The sequence below is a fragment of the Macaca fascicularis genome, chromosome 16, assembly GCF_037993035.2.
Source record: "Macaca fascicularis isolate 582-1 chromosome 16, T2T-MFA8v1.1".
Lineage (NCBI taxonomy): Eukaryota > Metazoa > Chordata > Mammalia > Primates > Cercopithecidae > Macaca > Macaca fascicularis.
This window is the reverse complement of record NC_088390.1, coordinates 60,455,243-60,481,963: the sequence shown is the minus strand read 5'-3', so window position 1 is coordinate 60,481,963 and position 26,721 is coordinate 60,455,243. Positions and strand designations below refer to the sequence as shown.

General features: G+C 45.6%; 1 protein-coding gene across 8 annotated transcripts in view; it reads left to right on the top strand.

Moving 5' to 3' along the window:
- MED1 (mediator complex subunit 1) overlaps positions 1-26,721 on the top strand; it is a 50,846-nt gene that overhangs the window by 16,179 nt on the left and 7,946 nt on the right. For 6 of the 8 annotated variants that reach the window (XM_074019475.1, XM_074019477.1, XM_074019473.1 and 3 more), the window contains 10 exons: positions 4,496-4,567; positions 6,522-6,596; positions 7,349-7,422; positions 10,747-10,836; positions 13,497-13,608; positions 14,414-14,538; positions 14,794-14,912; positions 17,398-17,599; positions 22,924-23,019; positions 23,135-23,240. In XM_074019475.1, the coding sequence (XP_073875576.1) occupies positions 4,496-4,567; positions 6,522-6,596; positions 7,349-7,422; positions 10,747-10,836; positions 13,497-13,608; positions 14,414-14,538; positions 14,794-14,912; positions 17,398-17,599; positions 22,924-23,019; positions 23,135-23,240 (1,071 nt within the window). The remainder of the gene's footprint in view (positions 1-4,495; positions 4,568-6,521; positions 6,597-7,348; positions 7,423-10,746; positions 10,837-13,496; positions 13,609-14,413; positions 14,539-14,793; positions 14,913-17,397; positions 17,600-22,923; positions 23,020-23,134; positions 23,241-26,721) is intronic. The other 2 variants (XM_074019474.1, XM_065531461.1) reach the window with 1 other exon arrangement.

Sequence of the window (26,721 nt, the reverse complement as noted above, 5' to 3'; positions counted from 1 at the left end):
TGGCCAGATCTCAGCTCACTGCAAGCTCTGCCTCCCGGGTTCACGCCATTCTCCTGCCTCAGCCTCCCGAGTAGCTGGGACTACAGGCGCCCGCCACCTCACCTGGCTAGTTTTTTGTATTTTTAGTAGAGACGGGGTTTCACCATGTTAGCCAGGATGGTCTTGATCTCCTGACATTGTGATCCGCCCGTCTCGGCCTCCCAAAGTGCTGGGATTACAGGCTTGAGCCACTACGCCCGGCCCCCTTTTCTATTTTTTAAATTTTTTTTTTTTTTTTTTTTTTTGGTGAGATGGAGATTTACTCTTGTTGCCCAGGCTGGAGTGCAGTGGTGCGATCTCGGCTCACCACATCCTCCACCTCCGAGGTTCAAGCGATTCTCCTGCCTCAGCCTCCCGAGTATCTGGGATTACACGCATGTGCCACCACGCCTGGCTAATTTTGTATTTTTAGTAGAGACGGGGTTTCACCATTTTGCCCAGGCTGATCTCTAACTCCTGACCTCAGATGATCTGCCCGCCTCAGCCTCCCAAAGTGCTGGGATTACAGGCGTGAGCCACTGTGCCAGGCCTATTTTTTTTTTTTTTTTGAGACAGAGTCTCGTTCTGTCACCCAGGATGGAGTGCAGTGGCATGGTCTCGACTCACTGCAAGCTCCACCTCCCGGATTCATGCCATTTTCCTGCCTCAGCCTCCCAAGTAGCTGGGACTATAGGCGCCCACCACCACGCCTGGCTAACTTTTTCTATTTTTAGTAGAGACGGGGTTTCACTTGTGTTAGCCAGGATGGTCTGATCTCCTGACCTTGTGATCTGCCCACCTCGGCCTCCCAAAGTGCTGGGATTATAGGCGTGAACCACTGCGCCTGGCCCCTATTTTTTTAATTTTTAATTTTTTTTTCTTATTTTGCCTCAGTTTCCCAACAGAAAGATATCCCAGGGTCTCTTAAACTTGGTACTAATGACAATTTGGATTGGAAATTCTTTGCTCCTGGGCGGCCTGGTTTATTCTGTTGTGTTTAATAGCATCCCTTGCCTCTTCATTAGTTGCCGGTAGTTATCTCCTTAGTTGTCACAACCATGTCCCCTGGGGTGCAAAATCACCCCTGGTTGGAATTGCTGATCTAGGTTTAGGAATTCCATATAGCTGGGGGTGGTGGCTCATGCCTATAATCCCAACAATTTGGGAGGTTGAAGTGGGCAGATCACTTGAGGCCAGGAGTTCAAGACCATCCTAGCTAGCCTGGCGAAACTCTGTCTCTACAAAACATACAAAAATTAGCGGAGTGTGAAGCTGGGCGCAGTGGCTCATGCCTGTAATCCCAGCACTTTGGGAGGCTAAGGCAGGCGGATCCCAGCCTGACCAACATGGAGAAATTCCGTCCCTAAAAATACTAAATTAGCCGTGTGTGGTGGTGCATGCTTGTAATCCCAGCTACTTGGGAGGCTGAGGCAGGAGAATCGCTTGAACCTGGGAGGCAGAAGTTGTGGTGAGCCAAGATCATGCCATTACAGTCCAGCCTGGGCAATAAGAGCAAAACTGTCTCAAAAAAGAAAAAAAAAAAAAAGTTAGCTGAGCGTAGTGGCTCACATATGTAATCCCAGCTACTTGGGAGGCTGAGGTAGAAAATGGCTTGAGCCTGGGAGGTGGAGATTGCAGTGAGCTGGGATCACATCACTGCACTCCAGCCTGGGTGATGGAGTGAGACTGTCTCAAAAAAAAAAAAAGAATTGTGTGTGGAACAAAATAAATAGTAAGTAATCATTGAATCAGAGAAGGCTTGATAATTGAGTATACCATGAGAATAACTTTTTCGCTTTGATTTTGGGAAAAATTGTTTCATTTAGAAGGTATGCATGTGTTACAGGAAAAGTGCTAGGCTTGAAAACAGTCACTTTTAGCACATGGTGGATTTTTTCACTTTTCTTTTAATTGAGTGGAAATATCTGTACTTAAATTTAAACTCAGAATTAAGACTTTTGGGGAATTTAAGGAAGTTATTACATACCCTTTGTTTTGAGCATAGCAGAGTTCTCAGGTACCACATGAGGATGTCTTAGAGTGTTCACATTGAGAAAATAAGGGGTGTGTGTGTGTGTGTAAAAGTGTTTTTTTTTTCTTTTCTTTTTTTTTGTTTTTGAGACGGAGTCTCGCTCTGTCGTCCAAGCTGGAGTGCAGTGGCGCGATCTCTGCTCACTGCAAGCTCCGCCTCCCGGGTTCACGCCATTCTCCTGCTTCAGCCTCCCGAGTAGCTGGGACTTCAGGTGCCTGCCACACGCCCGGCTAATTTTTTGTATTTTTAGTAGAGATGGGATTTCATCATGTTAGCCAGGATGGTCTCGATCTCCTGACCTCGTGATCCACCCGCCTCTGCATCCCAAAGTGCTGGGATTACAGGCGTGAGCCACTGCACCTGGCCTTTTTTTCTTTTTTTGAGATGGTATCTCACTCTGTTGCCCAGTGCAGTGGCACGATCTTGGCTCACTGCAGCCTCCACCTCCCGGGTTCGAGCGATTTTCCTGCTTTAGCCTCCTGAGTAGCTGGGATTACAGGTACCTGCCATTATGCCCGGCTAATTTTTGTATTATCCGGGTGTGGTGAAACCTTCTCTCTACTAAAAATACAAAAAATTAGCTCAGTGTGGTGGTGCTCGTCTGTAATTCCAGCTACACAGGAGGTTGAGGCTGGAGAATCTCAGGAACTTAGGAGGGAGAAGTTGCAGTGAGCTGAGATCGTGCCATGCCATCACACTCCAGCCTGGTGGACAGAGTGAGACTCTGTCTCAAAAAAGAAAAAAAAAAAAAACAATGTTGACTTTTACCTGATATTTAGTCATTTAGTATAGATGGTAATATTAAGGTAAAGAATATATTTTGCTGCTACTCTTGTTTCTTTTTACTCTCTTAATAGCACTGTGGACTGTAAGTGCTCAGTAAATGCTCACAGAATGTCTGCTCAAGTGTCTGACCTTGTCATGGCAGTTTAGCTTTCCAGAGAGGTTTTTTTTTCAAGTTTGAAAAAAGATATCAAGAGTTAGAATTCTGGAGATGTATTGGATTCCTAAACCTATCCACAAAAACCCATTTGGCTGAGAATCAAAGCATGAATATTTGGTCCTAGAAAGCCAGAGGTCATGGTAGTAGTTTATTTTTTCTGGGGTAGATCTGGTCATAGCAATATTTTCTAATGGGTAGTTTGCCTCCAGGGTACCCACTACCTTTTCTCTGAGTCTCCATGTCTGTCCTAGTATTTATTTTCCCTCTCATCTTTGCTCTCATGTTGCTGTATACCCACAAGTGTTATGTCTTCCCAATTTATTTTCGTTCTTTTTTTTTTTTTTTTGAGACAGTCTTGCTCTGTCCCCCAGGCTGGGGTGCAGTGGCGTGATCTTGGCTCACTACAAGCTCCACCTCCCGGGTTCACGCCATTCTCCTGTCTCAGCCTCCTGAGTAGTAGCTGGGACTACAGGTGCCCGCCATCACACCCGGCTAATTTTTAAAAATATTTTTAGTAGAGATGGGGTTTCACCATGTTAGCCAGGATGGTCTCGATGTTCTGACCTTGTGATCCACCCGCCTCGGCCTCCCAAAGTGCTGGGATTACAGGCATAAGCCCCTGTGCCTGGCCCTTCCTAATTTATTTTCTTCTCATTATCTCTGCAATCAAAAGTTTTATTTCTGTTGACATCCAAATTCAATTACATATTTGGAGGAAAGGAGCTGGGTGTGGTGGTGCACACCTGTAGTCCCAGCCACATGAGAGGTTGAAGTGAGAGCATTGCTTAAGTCCTGGAATTAGAGTCTGGCCTGGGCAACATAGGGAAACCCCATCTCTATAAAAACATTAATAAAAAGGGAAAAGAGCCGGGCGCGGTGGCTCACGCCTGTAATCCCAGCACTTTGGGAGGCCGAGGCGGGTGGATCACGAGGTCAGGAGATCAAGACCATCCTGGCTAACACGGTGAAACCCCGTCTCTACTAAAAATACAAAAAACTAGCCAGGCGTGGTGGTGCGTGCCTGTAGTCCCAGCTACTTGGGAGGCTGAGGCAGGAGAATGGCGTGAACCCAGGAGGCAGAGCTTGCAGTGAGCCGAGATGGTGCCACTGCACTCCAACCTGGGCAACAAAGTGAGACTCTCTCAAAAAAAAAAAAAAAAAAAAAAAAAAGGAAAGTTGTTAATAATTGATTTAAATCAGGTTTCATTACTTGGGAGCTAATAAAACTACCTGGTAGAGAGGTTTTGACCACCTTCCTTTTAACTTTCACACTGTTTATTGGTACCTTCTCCAGCAAAAATGGAGCAGAGAGACAAAGGAAAATATTTTCTTTTCTTTTGCTACTTTTCGTTGATGCTAGAAAACTTTTGAGGAAAACAGTTAAAGCTGATTGTTAAAATCAGTTTTATATAGCTGTGATTTTTGGCACTTTGTTGTAAGATGGAGTAGTAATTTTATGTTGTATTTTCCTCTCTTTCCCCTCTCCCGTGAACTCCTTATAGGGAAAAAAATTTTGATGAATTTTCTAAGCACCTTAAGGGCCTTGTTAATCTGTATAACCTTCCAGGGGACAAGTAAGTATTTTTAATATTTTTGCTTTTGTTTGGAAAAATCAGTATAAATCTATAAGCCACCTTATGCCTAGAAATTTGCCAACTCTTCTACTATTTGTCACTCCTAGTTTCTACTTACACTGTAATCTGTAGCTCAGCTTCCAACGTTAGGCCTCTAAAAGATATCTTCAATAGGCAGTGCCTGCATTAATTGATCATAATGCTGGAAGACAGAATATTATCTTTGAGATGTCCAACATTCCAATTTCCAGGCTGAAAGGAATTAGTTGTTGTGGAACTGGCTTTAATTCTACTTTTAACCTACCTGGGATTCTATTAACCTATTTGGGTTTTAAAAACAGAGATGAAAATAAGCTTTGAAGTGCTAAAAATAGGCTTTAATAGTAGTGAAGCCAGTCAAAGTGGCCCATGCCTCTAATCCCAGCACATTGGGAGGCCAAGACAGCAAGATTTCTTGAGCTCAGAGATCAATACCAGCCTTGGCAACATAGTGAGACCCTGTCTCTAGCAGAAAGACAACAACAACAGCTTAGATGGGTGGTGGTGAGTGCCTGTAGTCCCAGCTACTTGGGAGGCTAAGGTGGGACGATCACTTCAAATTAGTAGTTTGAGGGTGCAGTGAGCAGTGATTGTGCCACTGTGCTCCAGCCCAGTCGACAGTGAGATGCTGTCTCAAAAAAAAATTATGTAGTGACAAAAATAATTTTATTTTAAAAATTAATGTTTTAGGCTGGGCACAGTGGCTTACACCTTTAATCCTGGCACTTTGGGAGGCTGAGGTGGGTGGACCACCTGAGGTCAGGTCAAGAATTAATGTTTTAATTTTTTTTTTTTTTTAATACGGAGTGTCGCTCTGTCACCCAGGCTGGAGTGCAGTGGCACAACCTCAGCTCACTGCAGCCTCCGCCTCCTGGGTTCAAGCAGTTCTCCTGCCTCCTCCTTCTGAGTAGCTGGGATTACAGGTATGCACCACTACACCCGGCTAATTTTTTTTTTTTTTTTTTGAGACGGAATCTTGCTTTGTCGCCCAGGCTGCAGTGCAGTGGTGCTATCTCGGCTCACTGCAACTGCAGCCTCCTGGGTTCAAGTGATTCTCCTGTCTCAGCCTCCTGAGTAGCTGGGATTAAAGGCGCCGGCCACCGCACCTGGCTAAGTTTTGCATTTTTAGTAGAGGCGGGTTGTTTCACCATCTTAGCCAGGCTGGTCTCGCACTCCTGACACCTTGATCCACCCGCCGTGGCCTCCCAGAGTGCTGGGATTACAGGCGTGAGTCACTGCACCCGGCCACCTGGCTAATTTTTGTAGTTTTAGTAGAGAAGGGGTTTTACCATGTTGGTCAGGCTGGTCTCAAACTCCTGACCTCATGTGATCCACCTGCCTCGGCCTCCCAAAGTGCTGGGATTACAGGCATGAGCCACCGCACCTGGGCAGTTTTTTTTTTGTTTTTTGAGTTTTTTTTTTTTTTTTTTTGAGATGGAGTCTTGCTCTGCCACCAGGCTGGAGTGCAATGGCACAATCTTGGCTCACTGCAACCTCCGCCTCCCGGGTTTAAGCAATTCTGCCTCAGCCTCCCAAGTAGCTGGGACTATAGATGCATGCTGCCACGCCTGGCTAATTTTTTTTTTTTTTTTTTTTTTTTTTTTATTAGAGACGGGGTTTCACCGTGTTGCCCAGGCTGGTCTCAAACTCCTGAGCTCAGGCAATCTGCCCACCTCAGCTTCCCACATTGCTAGGATTATAGGCGTGAGCCACGCCCTATTAGCCACACTCGGCTACTTTTTGTATTTTTAGTAGAGACGGAGTTTCGCCATGTTGGCTAGGCTGGTCTTAAACTCCTGACCTTGGGTGATCTGCCCGCCTCAGCCTCCCAAAGTGCTGGGATTACAGGCGTGAGCCACTTCGCCCGGTCATAATTTTCAACTGTTAACTCATGTTCTTCTCATCTACTCTCCAGCAAACTGAAGACTAAAATGTACTTGGCTCTCCAATCCTTAGAACAAGATCTTTCTAAAATGGCAATTATGTACTGGTAAGACTTGTAAAACCTTAATTCTACACGATCCCTTGAGTTTTTCTCCAAGGAGATTAGGGTCCTATTTTATACATCTCTATTAAGCTTGTATGATATATGTCCTTTCTCTTCTCAAATGATGATTGTATTTGAACTTCTGAGTATCAGTATCATTAAGTTGTTGGTTACCATAGGTTTTGTCTCAAGACTCATCAGACTCCATGGAGTCCCATCTGAGAAATAATAGTCTAAGTGTAATTTTTGTTCACCATACTACATACTGGTGTGTACTTGGAAATAATCCCTTTACTTTGGAGGTTAAATACACTTGCTATATGCTCAATTACAAGACAGAACCATTATGATAGTATTATAAGACTTTGGGCTGGGCGTGGTGGCTCACGCCTGTAATCCCAGCACTTTGGGAGGCCGAGGCGGGCGGATTACCTGAAGTCACGAGTTCGAGACCAGCTTGTCCAACATGGTGAAACCCCGTCTCTACTAAAAATACAAAAAATTAGCCGGGCGTGGTGGCGGGCGCCTGTAATCCCAGCTACTCGGGAGGCTGAGGCAGGAGAATCACTTGAACCTGGGAAGTGGAGGTTGCAGTGAGCTCAGATTGTGCCACTGCACTCCAACCTGGGCAACAAGAGCGAAACTCCGTCTCAAAAAAAAAAAAAAAGACTTTGGAGAGGTGAACTCCATATCACAGTGTGTACCAAGACCATCAGGCATTAAATATAAGCAAACATAGATCACTTGTCTTACAGGAAAGCAACTAATGCTGGTCCCTTGGATAAGATTCTTCATGGAAGTGTTGGCTATCTCACACCAAGGAGTGGGGGTATGTGATCCTATTTTGCTTGTTTAGAAACGTGTAATTTAAGTTGAGGGTCATTGCTTTTCATTTCACCTTTAGTTTGTTTGTTTGTTTATTTTATTTTTTTGAGACAGAGTCTCACTTTGTCGCCCAGGCTGGAATGCAGGGCCATGATCTCAGCTTACTGCTCCCTCCACCTCCTAGGCTCAAGTGAATCTCATGCCTCAGCCTCCTGAGTAGCTGGGATTACAGGTGTGCACCGCAATAGCCAGCTAATTTATTCTAGTGTTGGTAGAGACAGGGTTTCACTGTCTTGGCCAGGCTGGTTCTGAACTCCTCACCTCAACTGATCGACCTACCTTGGTCTCCCAAAGTGCTGGGATTACAGGCATGAGCCACTGCATCTAGCCCATTTATTTATTAATTTTTATTCTTATGTATCTGTTTATTTTTCTTTTCTTTTTTTTTTTTTTTTGAGGTGGAGTCTTGCTCTGTCGCCCAGGCTGGAGCTCAGTGACCGGATCTCGGCTCACTGCAAGCTCCGCCTCCGGGGTTTACGCCATTCTCCTGCCTCAGCCTCCCAAGTAGCTGGGACTACAGGTGCCTGCCACCTCGCCTGGCTAGTTTTTTTTTTTTGTATTTTTTTAGTAGGGACGGGGTTTCACCGTGTTAGCCAGAATGGTCTTGATCTCCTGACCTTGTGATCTGCCCGTCTCGGCCTCCCAAAGTGCTGGGATTACAGGCTTGAGCCACCGCGTCCGGCCTGTTTATTTTTCTTGAGACAGGCTCTCACCAGGCTGGAGTGCAGTGGCTGAATTTTGGCTCACTGCAACCTCTGCCTCCCGGGTTCAAGCGATTCTTGTGCCTCAGCCTCCCGAGTAGCTGGGATTACAGGCATGTGCCACCACACTCAACTAATTTTTGTATTTTTAGTAGAGATGGGGTTTCACCATGTTGGCCAGGCTGGTCTCAAATTCCTGACCTCAAATGATCCTCCCTCATCGGCTGCCCAAAGTGCTGGGATTACAAACAGGTATTAGCCACTGCACTAGTCCTATTTATTTATTTCTGAGACAGGGTCTTGCTCTGTTGCCCAGGCTGGAGTGCAGTCGTGCAATCATGACTCACTCCAGCCTCAACCTCCTGGGCCCAAACAATCCTCCCAACTCAGTTTCCTGAGTAGCTGGGACTACAGGTGCAGGATACCATGCCTGGCTAATTTTTATTGTTTTATGGAAACATGGTGTTACTAAGTTGTCTAGGCTGGTCTTGAACTGGGATCAAGTGATCTTCCTGCCACTGCGTTGCAAAGGGTTGGGATTATAGGCGCCTGGCCTCATGTTGGGTTTATAAACATATAAAGCAGAGGGAGAAAGTTAAGATATTTGTGTATTTCGTGATGATTTCTTTCTTTTTTTTTTTTTTTTTTTTTTTTTGAGGCAGAGTCTCACTCTGTCTCCTAGGCTGGAGTACAGTGGTGCGATCTTGGCTCATTGCAACCTCTGCATCCCGGGTTCCAGAAATTCTCCTGCTTCAGCCTCCCATGTAGCTGGGATTACAGGCACGTGCCACTATGCCTGGCTAATTTTTGTATTTGAACCAGAGACGGGGTTTCACTGTGTTGGCCAGGCTGGTCTCGAACTCCGGACCCTAGGTGAGCTGCCTGCCTTGGCCTCCCAAAGTGATGGGATTATAGGCATGAGCCACTGCGCCTGACCTTTTCGTGATGATTTCTAAGCTGTCAATACCTATCCTTCCCATTTTTGTTTGTTTGTTTTGTTTTTGAGACAGAGCCTTTCTCTGTCCCTCTGACTGAAGTACAATGGCAGGAACATAGCTCACTTCAGCCCTTAACTCTTGGGCTTAAGTGATCTTCCCACCTTAGCCCCGAGTAGCTGGGACTTCAGTCAAGTGCCACCATGCCACTTTAACAATTTTTTTTAGAGATGGGGGTCTCACTATGTTGCCTAGGCTAGAGTGCAGTGGTGCAGTCATAACTCACTCTAGACTTGAACTCCTGGCTTCAAGTGATCCTCTGGCCTCAGCCTCCCAAAGTGTTGGGATTATAAGTGTGAGCCAGTTCACCTGGCCTTTTTTTTTTTAAATCAATTGTGTGAAATAAATTGTTAGTCCCAGAATCCATACTTAATCTTCTGTCATATGTCTTTTTTTTTTTTTTTTGAGATGGAGTCTTGCTCTGTCGCCCAGGCTGGAGTGCAGTAGCTTGATCTTAGCTCACTCCAACCTCTACCTCCGGGGTTCAAGCAATTCTTCTGTTGCAGCCTCCCAAGTAGCTGGTACTACAGGCGTGTGCCACCATGCCTGGCTAGTTTTTTGTGTTTTTAGTAGATATGCGGTTTCACCATGCTGGCCGGGCTGGTCTTGATCTCCTGACCTCGTGATCTGCCCACCTCGGCCTCCCAAAGTGCTGGCATTACAGGCGTGTGCCACTCCACCCGGGCGCCTGTCATAGTTCTTTGTTTTTTATTTGTATTTTTTCAGACAGGGTCTTGCTTTGCCTTCCAGGCTGGAGTGCAGTGGCACGATCATGGCTCATTGTATCCTTGACCTCCCACCTTATCTTCCTGAGTAGCTAGGACTACAGGCACTCACCAGCAGGCCAGGCTAATTATTATTATTATTATTGTTATTTTTGAGATGGAGTGTCACTCTGTTGCCAAGGCTGGAGTGCAGTGGCGCGATCTCAGCTCACTGTAACCTCCGCCTCCTGGGTTCAAGCGATTCTCCTGCCTCAGCCTCTCATGTAGCTGGGACTACAGGCGCATGCCACCATGCCCAGCTAATTTTTTGTATTTTTAGTCAAGACGGGGTTTCACCATGTTAGTCAGGATGGTCTTGATGTCCTGACCTTGTAATCAACCTGCCTTAGCCTCCCAAAGTTGTGGGATTACAGGCATGAGCCACCGCGCCTGGCCAATGTTTTGTATTTTTAGTAGAGACAGGGTTTCATCATGTTGGCCACGCTGGTCTTGAACTTCTTACCTCAGGTGATTCACCTGCCTCACCTCCCAAAGTGCTAGGATTACAGGCATTAGCCATTGTGCCCAGCCTATTATTATTACTTTTAGAGATGGAGTCTCACTGTGTTGCCCATGCTGGTCTCAAACTCCTGGACTCAAGTGATCCTCTTGCCACAGCCTCCCAAAGTGCCAGGATTACAGGTGTGAGCCACCATGGCTGCCATATTTCATAAGCTGTTTTGGAGCTTGACTCTTCATATATGTTAAACTACTTTCTTGAATATAGGTTTATATAATAAATGTTTATGTTTTTCTGTGTTTGTAATTTACCTGATAAAGATACAGTTATGAGTTTTCTTTTTCATAGGTCATTTAATGAACCTCAAGTACTATGTCTCTCCTTCTGACCTGCTGGATGACAAGACTGCATCTCCCATCATTTTGCATGAGAATAATGGTAAGACTTTAATTTTAAAGGAATTAAAGATTTTGTTCGGTGCCCAGGTTGCCTTTAATTTCTGGTTTGCTATTCTCTAATGAGTTTGCTGACCTTACCATTTGCACCTTATACACACAACACCTCACACACATATGTATACATCGGTTCACAAGTACATACACACATAGGTATATACACAATACAAATATACACACATACATAGTAGAAGCTTAGTAAGTACTTTGGGGCTGGGCACAGTGGCTCACGCCTGTAATCCCAGCACTTTGGGAGGCTGAGGTGGGCAGATCACGAGGTCAGGAGTTCGAGACCAATCTGACCAACATGGTGAAACCCTGTCTCTACTAAAAATACAAAAATTGCTTGGGCATGGTGGCGCGTGCCTGTAATCCCAACTACTCAGGAGGGTAAGGCAGGAGAATCACTTGAACCCGGGAGGCGGAGGTTGCGGTGAGCCAAGATCGTGCCACTGCACTCCAGTCTGGGTGACAGAGTGAGCCTCCATCTCAAAAAAAGAAAGTATTTTGAATAAATAAGTAAATGAGTGAGTCATAAGAAGAGATATCAACCATCTGACCTGAGATAATCAGCTTACTTACTGTTTTAAAAGTAAAGAAGGATGGGCATGGTGGTTTATGCCTGTAGTTCTAGCTACTTGGGAGGTTTGGGCAGGAGGATTGCTTGAGCCCAGGAGTTTGAGACTGTAGCATACCATGATCGTGCCTGTAAACAGTCATGGTACTCCAGTCTGGGCAATGTAGTGAGTTACTGATCAAAAAAAAAAAAGTGAAGTTAGTTTTCTAAATTAAAGAACTATAGTAATGGACATTATTTTCTGTTTGCCCTTAATACAAGAAAAGATAAAGAGAAATAGACTGCCGGGCATGGTGGCTCACGCCTGTAATCCCACCACTTTGGGAGGCTGAGGTGGGCGAATCACCTGAGGTTAGGAGTTTGAGACCAGCCTAACCAACATGGAGAAACCCTGTCTCTACTAAAAATACAAAATTAGCCAGGTGTGGTGGTGCATGCCTGTAATCCCAGCTACTCAGGAAGCTGAGGCAGGAGTATTGCTTGAACCCGGAAGGCGGAGGTTGCAATGAGCCAAGATTGCACCATTGCACTCCAGCCTGGGCAACAAGAGCAAAACTCCATCTCAAACAGAAAAAAAAAGTGAAATGGACTAATACCTCCTTAGGTCCCTTTGTAGCTTCCCTCATTGACTCCATCCCTTTATTGTTTGTTTGTTTGTTTATTTATTTATTTAAGATGGAGTCTCACTCTGTCACCCAGGCTGGAGTGCAGTGGTGTGATCTCAGCTCACTGCAACCTACATCTCCTGTGTTCAAGCGATTCTCCTGCCTCAGCCTCCCAAGTAGCTGGGACTACAGGCGTGCACCACCATACCCAGCTAATTCTTGTATTTTTAGTAGAGATGGGGTTTTACTATGTTGACCAAGCTGGTCTTGAACTCCTTACCTGAAGTGATCCACCTGTCTTGGCCTCCCAAAGTGCTAGGATTACAGGCGTGAGCCTCGGTGTCAGGCTCCTTTATTGTTATTATAATTTGGCATGGGGGACAGGGTAGGTCTCACTGTGTTGCCCAGGCTGGAGTACAGTGATTTGATCACAGCTCACTGCAGCCCCTGAAGCCCTGGGCTCAAGCCATCCTCCTGCGTTGGCCTCCCAGAGTGCTAGGATTACAGGTGTGAGCCAGTGCACCAGCCTGTCCTTTTATGATCCTACTTAAATGCATTCTGAGGAAAAAATAAGTAAATATTGATACTGAGCCCTTCAAAAATGATGTTTTTGGACTGCATTGTTTTTGTGTTTTATTTACTGACAAAAATAATTATTGGTTGGTTAGAAAGGTAACTTCCAGGATTTCTATTTTTTTTTTTTTTCCAGACAGAGTCTCACTCTGTCGCCCAGGCTGCAGTGTAGTGGCGTGATTTCGGCTCACTGCAAACTCCGCCCCCTGGGTTCACGTGATTCTCCTGCCTCAGCCTCTTGAGTAGCTGGGATTACAGGCGCCTGTCACTGCACCTGGCTAATTTTTGTGTTTTTAGTAGAGATGCGGTTTCACCATATTCTGCAGGCTGGTCTTGAACCCCTGACCTTGTGATCCATCTGCCTTAGCCTCCCAAAGTGCTGGGATTACAGGCGTGAGCAACCACGCCTGGCCTGATTTCTAAGTTTTATAGGAACTACAGGCCATCTCAAAAAAAAAAGGCCGGGTGCGGTGACTCATGCCTGTAATCCCAGCACTTTGGGAGGCCGAGGTGGGTGAATCACGAGGTCAGGAGATCGAGACCATCCTGGCTAATATGGTGAAACCCCGTCTCTACTAAAAATGCAAAAAATTAGCTGGGCATGGTGACAGGCGCCTGTAGTTCCAGCTACTCGGGTGACTGAGGCAGGAGAATGGTGTGAACCCGGGAGGTGGAGCTTGCAGTGAGCCGAGATTGCGCCGCTGCACTCCAGCCTGGGCAATAGAGCGAGACTCTGTCTCAAAAAAATAAAATAAAATAAATAAGGGAATAACAGCATCTGATAAATTATGGCTGACAAATATTGCAAAAATTAACCTTTTAAAACATACTGTGATCCCTGTCATTTGTATTACTTTGAGGAATACGCTTTTTCTTTCCTATCCCCAGTTTCTCGATCTTTGGGCATGAATGCATCAGTGACAATTGAAGGAACATCTGCTATGTACAAACTCCCAATTGCACCATTAATTATGGGGTCGCATCCAGTTGACAATAAATGGTAAGTTAAATATAATTTTAGACTAGCAAAGTCAATTTTTCTCAAAGTGCAGCATGGAACAAGTTTTAACCTGGCTCTTACCCTACTTGAATTTCTAGAGGTTGGCCTTTTGTTTTATCCATTCATTGATTTCTCTTTTGTTCGATATCTGAGTGTTCCTCTCCAAAGTCTGCTCATAGAACACATTCTCTGCACTGAGAGGGAAAGAAGAGAACTGTGCTAATTCCTCTGGTTTAATGAGTGCCCCCTTTTATCTTATGTTCATTTGAAGTTACATTGGAGTAGTAACTGGAGAACACGCCTCAGGATAAATGTTTAATAAAATACTACAGCATTAACCAATAGCATGTTTGGGAATTTGGGGAAGTTTCACAGAGTGAGCTTTTGAGAGTTTGTACTCATGTGTCTGTGTGATACATACATGTTTAAGAATAGGTGTTTGTGGCCAGGAGTGGTGGCTCATGCCTGTAATCCCAGCACTTTGGGAGGCGAGGCAGGTGGATCACCTGAGGTCAGGAGTTTGAGACCAGCCTGGCCAACATGGTGAAACCCCGTCTCTACTAACAATACAAAAATTAGCTGGGCGTGGTGGTGGGCACCTGTAATCCCAGCTACTCTCAAGGCTGAGATAGCAGAATCCCTTGAACCCGGGAGGCAGAGGTTGCAGTGAGCCAAGATTGCGCCATTGTACTCTAGCCTGGGCATTAAGAAGGAAACTCCGTCTCAAAAAAAAAAAGGGGGGGTTTGGGTTTTTCATTTTCATACGAAGTCAAAATCCAACCCTTCCACCCTCTTTTTTTTGAAGGACCCCTTCCTTCTCCTCAATCACCAGTGCCAACAGTGTTGATCTTCCTGCCTGTTTCTTCTTGAAATTTCCCCAGCCAATCCCAGTATCTAGAGCATTTGTTCAGAAACTGCAGAGCTGCACAGGTGAGTTTTGAGCATCAGGATCTAGTATTTGTTATAAGTGTGAAAAAGAAACTTCAAAGTCAGGTTATCGTGATGTCTTTCAGTCTTACATGCCTCATTGAAGTATTAACTGGTATAGATGTTATAGTGCTTTGTACTAGTAAATGCTTAGTAAGTAGTCTTTTGGGTGAATGAATGTAGAAATCATGAAGGGGAAACCAAGCTGTCAGTGTTTTCATCTTAACATGATCATTATATTGATTCTTGTTTTTCCAGGAATTCCATTGTTTGAAACTCAACCAACTTACGCACCCCTCTATGAACTGATCACTCAGTTTGAACTATCAAAGGACCCTGACCCCATACCTTTGAATCACAACATGAGATTTTATGCTGTAAGTAAAGCCTTAGGGAGCTAGAATGTTATAGGTTATATTTGGACCCAAGATCATAATCTTCCTTTATAGCATTATTGAGGTCAGATAAGTTTCTTCAAGACTGCTGGATCATGTCCTATGTCCTTAGTAAGGCAAGAAATTACAGAAATCTCAGAAATGGGCTGGGCGCAGTGGCTCACGCCTGTAATCCCAGCACTTTGGGAGGCCGAGGCAGGTGGATCACGAGGTCAGGAGTTTGAGACCAGCCTGGCCAATGTTGTGAAACCCTGTCTCTAAAACGACAAAATATTAGCCGTGTGTGGTGGCGGGTGCCTGTAATCCCAGCTACTCGGGAGGCTGAGGCAGAAGAATGGCATGAACCCGGGAGGCAGAGGTTGTAGTAAGACAAGATTGTGCCATTGTGCTACAGCCTGGGTGACAGCAAGACTCCATCTCAAAAATAAAAAAGAAATCTCAGAAATGTACTGAAGTAAAAGGGCATGAGCTTCCATTAGGAAACAACAATGTACGTTTCTTTGTTGAAATTTTGGGTGATTAGCCAGGCGCAGTGGCTCACACCTGTAATCCCGGGAATTTGGGAGGCCAAGGCGGGTGGATCACTAGAGATCAGGAGTTTGAGACCAGCCTGGACAACATGGTGAAACCTCATCTGTACTAAAAATACAAAAATTAGCCAGGTGTGGTGGTGCATGTCTCTAATCCCAGCTACTTGGGAGGCTGAGGCAGGAGAATCGCTTGAACCCGGGAGGCAGAGGTTGCAGTGAGCCGAGACTGCGCCACTGCACTCCAGCCTGGGCAACAAGAGTGAAACTCCATCTCAAAAAAAAGAAAAAGAGGCCGGGCGTGGTGTTTCACACGTCTAATCCCAGCACTTTGGGAGGCCGAGGCGGGTGGATCACGAGGTCAAGAGATCGAGATCATCCTGGCCAACAGGGTGAAACCCCGTTTGTACTAAAAAAAATGCAAAAATTAGCTCAGCGTGGTTGCATGCACCTGTAGTCCCAGCTACTCAGGAGGCTGAGGCAGGAGAATCGCTTGAACCCGGGAGGCAGAGTTTGCAGTGAGCCAAGATCACGCCACTGGGCTTCAGCCTGGCAACAGAGCGAGACTCTGTCTCAAAAAAATAAAAAAAAAAGAATAAGAAATTTTGGGTGATAGACTCTTTTTTCTTTTTCTTTTTTTTTTTTTTTTTTTTTTTTTGAGATGGAGTCTTGCTCTGTCACCCAGGCTGAAGTGCAGTGGCGTGATCTCAGCTCGCTGCAACCTCTGCCTCCTGAGTTCAAGTGATTCTCCTGCCTCAGCCTCCTGAATAGCTGGGACTATATGTGTGCTCCACCACGCCCAGCTAATTTTTATATTTTTAGTAGAGATGGGGTTTCACTGTGTTGGCCAGGTTGGTCTTTATCTCTTGACCTTGTGATCCACCCTCCTCAACCTCCCAAAGTGCTAGGATTACAGGCGCAAGCTACCGCGCCTGTCCTTTTTTTTTTTGTGCCCAAGCTGGAGTGCAGTGGTACAATCTCGGCTCACTGCAGCCTCTGCCTCTCAGATTCAAGTGATTCTCCTGCCTCAGCTTCTGGCAAAATCCTGTCTCTACAGAAAAAAAAAACCACAAAAAAACAAAAATTAGGCAGATGTGGTTGCTCACGCCTGTAGTCTCAGCTACTCGGGAGGCTGAGGGGCTTCATCCTGGGAGGTGGAGATTGCAACGAGCCAAGGTTGCACCATTGTACTCCATCCTGGGTAATGGGAGTGAAATCCTGTCTCAAAAATAATAATAATAATGGAATGTTCCAAAACCTCATCTGGACTTGAATTTATTTGAATCTTTGACAATAGACTAAAGTAGTAGTTACCAAATTCTGCTGCATTATTATTATGTAGGTGTTTTATTAAGAATAGAGATTTTGTGGCCGGGCGTGGTGGCTTACACCTGTAATCCCAGCACTGTGGGAGGCCTAGGTGGGTGGATCACGAGGACAGGAGATGGAGACAATCCTGGCTAACACGGTGCAACACCATCCCTATTAAAAATAAAAAAAATTAGCTGGGCGTGGTAGCGGGTGCCTATAGTCCCAGCCACTCGGGAGGCTGAGGCAGGAGAATGGCGTGAACCCAAGAGGCGGAGCTTGCAGTGAGCCGAGATTGTGCCACTGCACTCCAGCCTAGGTGACAGAGGGAGACTCTGTCTCAAAAAAAAAAAAAGAGATTTTGCATTTATGGTTTAGGAACCTCTTTAATACACATTTCTGAGGGTAGTTTTTATGTTAGCTAGGTTAGGAAACCGCTAGCATAGTGCATTTACTAAAAAGACATCTTTTCAGCTTAATGAGTAATTAATTGGCATTTATAATATCAGCTGATGAAAACATTCACTGTGGAGACTTTTCTGCACTTTTTTGAGTAGGTTTTTTCAGGGTACTTTGTGGTTGGAATACAATAGGTAACTAAATAGCACTCGTTAACTGTTCTTTTTGCCCAGGCTCTTCCTGGTCAGCAGCACTGCTATTTCCTCAACAAGGATGCTCCTCTTCCAGATGGCCGAAGTCTACAGGGAGCCCTTGTTAGCAAAATCACCTTTCAGCACCCTGGCCGAGTTCCTCTTATCCTAAATCTGATCAGACACCAAGTGGCCTATAACACCCTCATTGGAAGCTGTGTCAAAAGAACGATTCTGAAAGAAGGTACTGCCTTTCCTTTGATATGCTTACAGGAAGATGGAAACTTACTTTTCTAGTGGTTTTTTAATTGGTGGCCCATCAGAATCACCTGTGGAACTTAAAGTGTTTTTTTTTTTTTTATTTTTATTTTTATTTTTATTTTTTATTTTGGCATAAAATTCAAGCAAATTAGCTGCACGTTGTGGTTCACAACTGTAGTCCCAGCTACTTGGGAGGCTGAGGCAGGAGAATTGCTTGAACCCGGGAGGCTGAGGTTGCAGGGAGCTTCGATCATGCCATTGCACTCTATCCTGGGTGACAGAGTGAGACTCTGTCTCAAAAAAAAAAAAAAAAAAATCAAACCTGTGGAGCTTTTAACACTACAGATTATGGCCAGGTGTGGTGGCTCACACTTGTAATCCCAGCACTTTGGGAGGCCATGGTGGGCAAATCAGTTGAGCCCATGATTTGAAATCAGTTTGAGGAACACGGCAAAACCCCGTCGCTAGTAAAACGTAGCCAGTTGTGTGCGCCTGTGGTCCCAGCTACTCGGGATCCTGAGGCAGGATTGTCGCTTGAGCCTGGGAGGCAGAGGTTGCAGTGAGCTCAGATTGCACCACTGCACTCCAGTCTGGGTAAAACAGTAAAACCCTGTATCAAAAACGAAACACCAGGCCGGGTGCAGTGGTTTGTGCCTATAATCCCAGCACATTGGGAGGCTGAGGTGGGCAGGTCATGAGGGCAAGAGATCAAGACCATCCTGGCCAACATAGTGAAACCCCGTCTCTACTAAAAATACAAAAATTAGCTGGGTGTGGTGGTGCACACCTGTAGTCCCAGCTACTTGGGAGTCTGAGGCAGGAAAATCACTTGAACCCAGGAGGCGGAGGTTGCAGTGAGCCGAGACTGCATTACTGCACTTGAGCCTGGGTGACAGAGTGAGACTCCTTCTCAAAAAAAAAAAAAATCACAGATGCTTTGTTTCCACATGCAGATGAACTGATAATCTCAGTGGGAAGAGTTAGGAATCTAAACTCCACAAATCATTTTGATGGAACCAGTCTGTAGATTAGCATTTGGAGACCACTGCTTTTTGCAATGTTCTTAACTCTTTTTCTGAACATAGTAATATAACTGGATATTTTAGGGCCTGTACCTTATAGCAGATATACATGAGGTGGAACTTGGAATGGTGTAGTGAGAGAGGCTTTTTTTGAGATAGGGTCTCACTCTCTTGCCCAGGCTGAACCGCCGTGGCATGACCACAGCTTACTGATGCCTCTACCTCCTTGGCTCAAGCGATCCTCCTGCCTTAGCCTCCCGAGTAGGTGGGGCTATAGGCATGTACCACCAAGCCTGACTAATTTTTTTCTGTAGAGACTGTGTCTCTCTCTGTTACCCACGTTTGTCTCTAACTCCTAGGCTCAAGCGATCCTCTCGACTTGGCCTCCCAAGGTGCTGGGATAATAGGTGTAAGCCACTGTGCTTGGCCAGTTTTAGGTTAAATTTTAGGTTGTTAGGAGAGTGCTTCCCAGGTTTAGTCCTGAGTATATTTTCTCTCCCCATTGTTTGGAGAACTTAATCTTTTTTTTTTTTTTTTTTTTTTTTTTCCTGGAGACGGAGTCTCGCTCTGTCGCCCAGGCTGGAGTGCAGTGGCCGGATCTCGGCTCACTGCAAGCTCCGTCTCCCGGGTTCACGCCATTCTCCTGCCTCAGCCTTCCCGAGTAGCTGGGACTACAGGCGCCCGCCACCTCGCCCGGCTAGTTTTTTGTATTTTTTTAGTAGAGACGGGGTTTCACTGTGTTAGCCAGGATGGTCTCGATCTCCTGACCTCGTGATCCGCCCGTCTCAGCCTCCCAAAGTGCTGGGATTACAGGCTTGAGCCACCGCGCCCAGCCTGGAGAACTTAATCTTACAGCTTTAAGGTTTAGCCCTTTTTTCTTTCAGGATTCTGGAATGCTGATTGATGATTTTCTTTTTTTCTTTTATTATTTTTTTTTGAGGTGGAGTCTCACTCTGTTGCCCGGGCTAGAGTACAGTGGCGCGATCTTGGCCCACTGCAACCTCCGCCTCCTGGGTTAAAGCGATTCTGCTGCCTCAGCCTCTGGCTACTTTAAAAAACTTTTTTTTAGTAGAGACGGGGTTTCACCATCATGGCCAGGCTGATCTCGAACTCCTGACCTCGTGATCCACCCGCCTTGGCCTCTCAGAGTGCTGGGATTACAAGCGTGAGCCACGGCACCTGGCCTAAATCCTGACGATTTTCAAACATGGCTGTTGGAAGCCTTGCTGTAAATTTTGGCTGTTCTAGCTAACCACAGTTAATTTTAAAAATCTTAAGTCAGAAGTGCTCTGTTGATAGACATGTGTCAGTGCCGATGGTAGACAATAAGAAACAGGGAAGGCAAATCAGATTTTTTTTTTTTTTTTTTTTTTTTGAGATGGGGTCTTGCTTGGTCACCCAGGCTGGAGTGCAGTTGTGTGATGTTGGCTCACTGCAACCTCTGCCTCCTGGGTTCAAGCAATTCTCCTGCTTCAGCCTCCCAGGTAGCTTGGATTACAAGTGTCCACCACCATGCCAGGCTAATCTTTGTAGTTTTAGTAGAGACGGGGGTTTGTTGTGTTGGCCAGGCTGGTCTTGAACTCCTGACCTCAGTGGTCTGCCTGCCTCAGCCTCCCAAAAGTGCTGTGATTACATGCATGAGCCACCATGCCTGGCCTTTTTTTTCTTGATACAGGGTCTTGCTCTGTTATCGAGACTGGAAAGCAGTGGTACAGTCATAGTTCACTTTGGCCTCAAACTCCTGGGCTCAAGTGATACTTTTCCCTCAGGCTCCTCAAGTAGCTGGACTATAGGCATGCACCACTACATCTAGTCAAATTTAAAAAAAAATTTTATTATACTTATTTCATTGTGCATATTTATACAGCAACATTTTTTTTTTGTAGAAATGGGGTCTTTCCATGTTGTGTAGGATAGTCTTGAACTCCTGGTCTCAGGCGATCCTCCCACCTCAGCCTCCCAAAGTGTTGGGATTTACAGGCGTAAGCCACTGTGCTGGGCCAGGAGATACTTCTCGTGGAAATAAGAATTGCTTTAGAAATGAGAAATTTTTAGTAGTTGGAGTAATAACATGGAGTATATACATTCAAACTTGTAGCACTTTTGTTTCATGTGTTTAAATGCCGTAAGAAGTCTCCAGATAGCTTTAGGGCATTTAAAAATGAGTTTTTGGCCAGGCGCGGTGGCTCAAGCCTGTAATCCCAGCACTTTGGGAGGCCGAGACGGGCGGATCATGAGGTTAGGAGATCGAGACCATCCTGGCTAACCCGGTGAAACCCTGTCTCTACTAAAAAATACAAAAAACTAGCCGGGTGTGGTGGCGGGCGCCTGTAGTCCCAGCTACTCGGGAGGCTGAGGCAGGAGAATGGCGTAAACCTGGGAGGCGGAGCTTGCAGTGAGTTGAGATCTGGCCACTGCACTCCAGCCTGGGCGACAGAGCGAGACTCCACCTCAAAAAAAAAAAAAAAAGAGTTTTCAGGCCGGGCGCGGTGGCTCAAGCCTGTAATCCCAGCACTTTGGGAGGCCGAGATGGGAGGATCACGAGGTCAGGAGATCGAGACCATCCTGGCTAACACGGTGAAACCCTGTCTCTACTAAAAAAAAATACAAGAAAATTAGCCGGGCGAGGTGGCGGGCGCCTGTAGTCCCAGCTACTTGGGAGGCTGAGGCAGGAGAATGGTGTGAAACCGGCGGGGCGGAGCTTGCAGTGAGCCGAGATCGCGCCATTGCACTCCAGCCTGGGGCACAGAGCAAGACTCCGTCTCAAAAAAAAAAAAAAAAAAAGAGTTTTCATAAGGTAGTTATGGAGCTAATCCTACAGAGAGGCATGCTTTTTACAAAGAAAGTATATGATCCTTGTGTCTAGGCTGCTAGCACATCTGGCATAAGAACATATGATGATGGCTAGATATATGTATATGTGGAATAAATACATTATTTTAGATTAGAGCTTCTATATCTCTGTTTGCCAAACTATGGGCTGCACATCTAACAGCTGCAAATACTTGATAGAAAGTAGAGTTTATAGCAGTGGTTCTGGATATCTGCTTATCAAGTAGAATGAGACACTCAGCCACTTTTATTTTCAGAATTCACTTTTACATTTTAGGGATTAAATTTCTTCATCTTGGAAAATTGAAAGTCTAGCTACTTTTGTTCTGGAGAAATTTATAACAAACTGGCAGGTTCCTGGATTCTGATTCCTTCTATCATCTGTGGATGACATAGTAGGTTTTGTATGTGAAAAAAGTGTGCGATTTAGTTTCCAAGGAAGGGAGAGAAAGAATTTCAGTCTGTACATTAAAGGAATGTTATTTGTGTGAAGTCTTTTTTTTTTTTTTTTTTTTTTTTTGAGATAGAGTGTTGCTCTGTTGCCCAGGCTGGAGTTCAGTGACATGAACTCAGCTCACTGCAACCCTTGCCTCCCAGGTTCAAATGATTCTCCTGTCTCAGCCTTCTGAGTAGCTAGGATTACACGCCTGTGCCACCATACCCGGCTAATTTTTTTTTTTTTGAGACGGAGTCTTACTCTGTTGCTCAGGCTAGAGTGCAGTGGCACGATCTCAGCTCACTACAACCTCTGCCTCCCGGGTTCAAGCGATTCTTCTGCCTCAGCTTCCTAAGTAGCTGGGACTAGAGGCATGTGCCACCATGCCTGGCTCATTTTTGTATTTTTAGTAGAGACGGGGTTTCGCCTTGTTGGCCAGGATGATGTCGTACTCCTGATCTCGTGATCCGCCCGCCATAGCCTCTGAAAGTGCTAAGATTACAGACATATGCCACTGCACCTGGCCTTTTTTTTTTCTTTTTGAGATGGAGTTTCACTCTTTGTTGACCAGGCTGGAGTGCAATGGCATGATTTCGGCTCATCGCAGCCTCTGCCTCCCAGGTTTAAGCGATTCTCCTGCCTCAGCCTTCTGAGTAGCTGGGATTACAGGTATGCGCCACCACGCCCGGCTAATTTTGTATTTTGTATTTTTAGTAGAGATGGGTTTTTTCCATGTTGGTCAGGCTCGTCTTGAACTCCGAACCTCAGGTGATAAGCCCACCTCACCCTCTCAAAGTTCCGGGATTACAGGCGTGAGCCACTGCATCAGGCCTTTTTTTTTTTTAAGTAGAGTTGGGGTTTCACCATGTTGGCCAGCCTGGTCTTGAACTCCTGACCTTAGGTGATCCATCCGCCTTGGCCTCCCAAAGCGCTGGGATTACAGGCATGAGCCACCATGCCCGGCCTGTGTGAAGTCTTATATTTGGTTGTTTTATGATCTTTCTCTTTGCCTTTTAGATTCTCCTGGGCTCCTCCAATTTGAAGTATGTCCTCTCTCAGAGTCTCGTTTCAGCGTATCTTTTCAGCACCCTGTGAATGACTCCCTGGTGTGTGGTGAGTTGTGTGGGTGGCTAACACCTCTAACAGAGCGGTTTGGTCCCTATGTCTTTTTTGGAAAGTCAGAAGCTAAATCTATCTCAAATAATTTCCTATGTATTTTGTCTTACAGTGGTAATGGATGTGCAGGACTCAACACATGTGAGCTGTAAACTCTACAAAGGGCTGTCAGATGCACTCATCTGCACAGATGACTTCATTGCCAAAGTTGTTCAAAGGTAGCCTTGGCCCTTTTTCATCTGAGTCTCATTTAGAGATGTATACAGAATGTTGTTGAGTAGGGTGCGGTGGCTCACGCCTGTAATCCCCACACTTTGGGAGGCCAAGGCGGATAGATCACGAGGTCAGAAGATTCAGACCATCCTGGCTAACTTGGTGAAATCCCATCTGTACTAAAAATACAAAAATTAGTCGGGCGTGATGGTGGGCACGTGTAGTCCCAGCTACTCTGGAGGCTGACGCAGAAGAATAACTTGAACCTGGGAGGTGGAGGTTGCAGTGAGCAGAGAGCGAGCCACTGCATTGCACTCCAGCCTGACGACAGAGTGAGACTCCATTAAAAAAAAAAAAAAAAAAAAAAATGCTGGGCACGGTGGCTCACGCCTGTAATCCCAGCACTTTGGGAGGTGAAGGCGGGCGGATCACGAGGTCAGGAGATAGAGACCATCCTGGCTAACACAGTGAAACCCCATCTCTACTAAAAATACAAAAAATTAGCCTGGTGTGGGGGTGGGCACCTGTCGTCCCAGCTACTAGGGAAGCTGAGGCAGAATGGCATGATCCCAGGAGGCGGAGCTTGCAGGGAGCCGAGATTGCACGACTGCACTCCAGCCTGGGCGACAGAATGCGACTCCGTCTCAAAAAAAAAAAAAAGATAAAAGGAAAAAAAGTTGTTTTCAGTATTAACATGAATTTCAAATAAAGGAGCAATTTAGTTATTGCTTTCATGCATCCTTCTCTGCTTTTGGATTCAAAGTAATCTGAGCTTTGTTTTTTTTTTTTTTTTTGAGATGGAGTCTCACTCTGACACCCAGGCTGGAATACAGTGGTGCAGTCTTGGCTCACTGCATCCTCTGCCTCCCGGGTTCAAGCGATTCTCCTGCCTCACCCTCCCGAGTAGCTAGGATTACAGACATGTGTACCACACCTGACTAATTTTTGTATTTTTAGTAGAGACGGCGTTTCTCCATGTTGGTCAGGCTGGTCTCGAACTCCTGACCTCAGGTGATCCGCCTGCCTCGGCCTCCCAAAGTGCCAGGATTACAAGCGTGACCCACCGCACCTGCTAGCTTTTTTTTTTTTTTTTTAGATAATATTACTATGGCTGGGTACGGTGGCTCACACCTGTAATCCCAGCACTTTGGGAGGCCGAGGCAGGCAGATCACGAGGTCAGGAGATAGAGACCATCCTGGCTAACACGGTGAAACCCCATCTCTACTAAAAATACAAAAAATTAGCTGGATGTGGTGGCGGGGGCCTGTAGTCCCACCTACTCGGGAGGCTGAGGCAGGAGAATGGCGTGAACCCAGGAAGCAGAGCTTGCAGTGAGCCCGGATTGCGCCACTGCACTCTAGCCTGGGCGACAGAGCGAGACTCCGTCTCAAAAAAAAAAAATAGTAATAATAATAACAATAATATTACTATAAGAGTAATAGGAAGTAAAGTAGGTAACTTCAGGCCTGGAATTATGGTACTTTAAGGCAGGAGAGAGCCATAATAAAATACAGATATTTTTCTTACCTATCGTTCTTCATAGATGTGACATTTTTAACTTTTTTGTTTTTTTTTTTAAATTTTGAGACAGAGTGTCACTCTATTACCCAGGCTGGAGTGCAGTGGCATGATGACGGCTCACTGAAGTGTCGACCTCCGAGGTTCAGGTGATCCCCTCACCTAGACCTCCTGAGTAGCTGGGACTGCAGGCATGAGCTACTGTGTCTGCCTGAGGAGATTTCACAGCTTAAATGTTAGGTTGGGTGTGGCGGCTCACGCCTGTAATCCAGCACTTTGGGAGGCCAAGGTGGGCAGATTACTTGAGGTCAGGACTTCCAGACCAGCCTGGCCAACATGTTGCAATGTCATCTCTATCAAAGTACAAAAATTAACCAGGCATGGTGGTATCTGTCTGTCATTCTAGCTACTTGGGAGGCTGAGGCAGGAGAATCACTTGAACCTGGGAGTCGGAGGTTGCAGTGAGCCGAGATCGCACCACTGTTCTTTAGCCTGGGTGATGGAGTGAGACTCTTTCTCAAAACAAACAAACAAACAGACAAACAAACAAACAGAGGTTGTGGTGAGCTGAGATCGCGCCACTGTTCTTTAGCCTGGGTGATGGAGTGAGATTCTGTCTCAAGACAAACAAACTAAATAAATAAATAAAAATACAAAAATTAGCCAGGTGTGGTGGCAGGTGCTTATAATCCAAGCTACTCAGGAGGCTGAGGCAGGAGAATTGCTTGAACCTGGGAGGCAGAGGCTATAGTGAGCTGAGATTGTGCCACTCCACCCCAGCCTGGTAGACAGAGCAAGATGCCATCTCAAATAAAAAGCCAACTTAATTGTTGCATGAAAGATAGTTAAGCCAGTATGCATCCCAGAACCATTAATAAGTAATTTTGTGAGATTTTTCTACAGCTAGGTCTGGCAGCCTATTTTTGTAAATAAATTTTATTGGAACACTGCTGTTCATTTACATGTCTGTGGCAGATTTCTAGGTAATATTGCAGAGTAGGTGAACAGGAAACGTGACGTACAAAGCCTAACATATTACTACATGACCTTATAAGAAAAATTTGTGGCCGGGTGTGGGGGCTCACCCCTGTAATTCCAGCACTTTGGGAGGCCAAGGTGGGTAAATCATGAGGTCAGGAGTTAAAAACCAGTCTGGCCAAGATGGTGAAACCCCATCTCTACTGAAAATACAAAAATTAGCTGGGCGTGGTGGCAGGCTCCTGTAATCCCAGCTACTTGGGAGGCTGAGGTAGAGAATTGCTTGAACCTGGGAGGCAGAAGTTGCTGTAAGCCAAGATCGTGCCACTGCACTCCATCCTGGGCAACAGAGCGAGACTCCATCTCAAAAAAAAAACAAAGAAAAATTTGCTGGCTGGGTGTGGTGGCTCACGCCTATAATCCCAGCACTTTGGGAGGTGGGCGGATCACCTGAGGTCAAGAGTTCGAGACCAGCCTGACTGACATGGAGAAACCCTGTCTCTACTAAAAATACAGAATTAGCTGGGCGTGATGGTCCATGGCTGTAATCCCAGCTACTCGAGAGGCTGAGGCAGGAGAATCACTTGAAACTGGGAGGCAGAGGTTGCCGTGAGCCGAGATCGTGCCATTGCACTCCAGCCTGGGCAACAAGAGCAAAACTCCGTCTCAAAAAAAAAAAAAAGAAAAAAAATTTGCTGACATATGTTCTAGAGCAAAACATTTGCAAACTGAGGTTTATGAATATAAATTTATCTGGAAAATAAGTGCTTTGCTTTAAAATAAGATTTATAACAAATAGCACTTTTTATAACAGGTGTAGGTTTGGGATCTAAGTCAGTAAGGTTTAGAAATTGATAGGTCAAGAGATTTTTCTTTTTTTTTTTTTTTGAGACAGAGTCTCATACTGTCACCTGGGCTGGAGTGTAGTAGTGTGATCTCGGCTCACTGCAACCTCTGCTTCCTGGGTTCAAGCAATTCTCCTGCCTCAG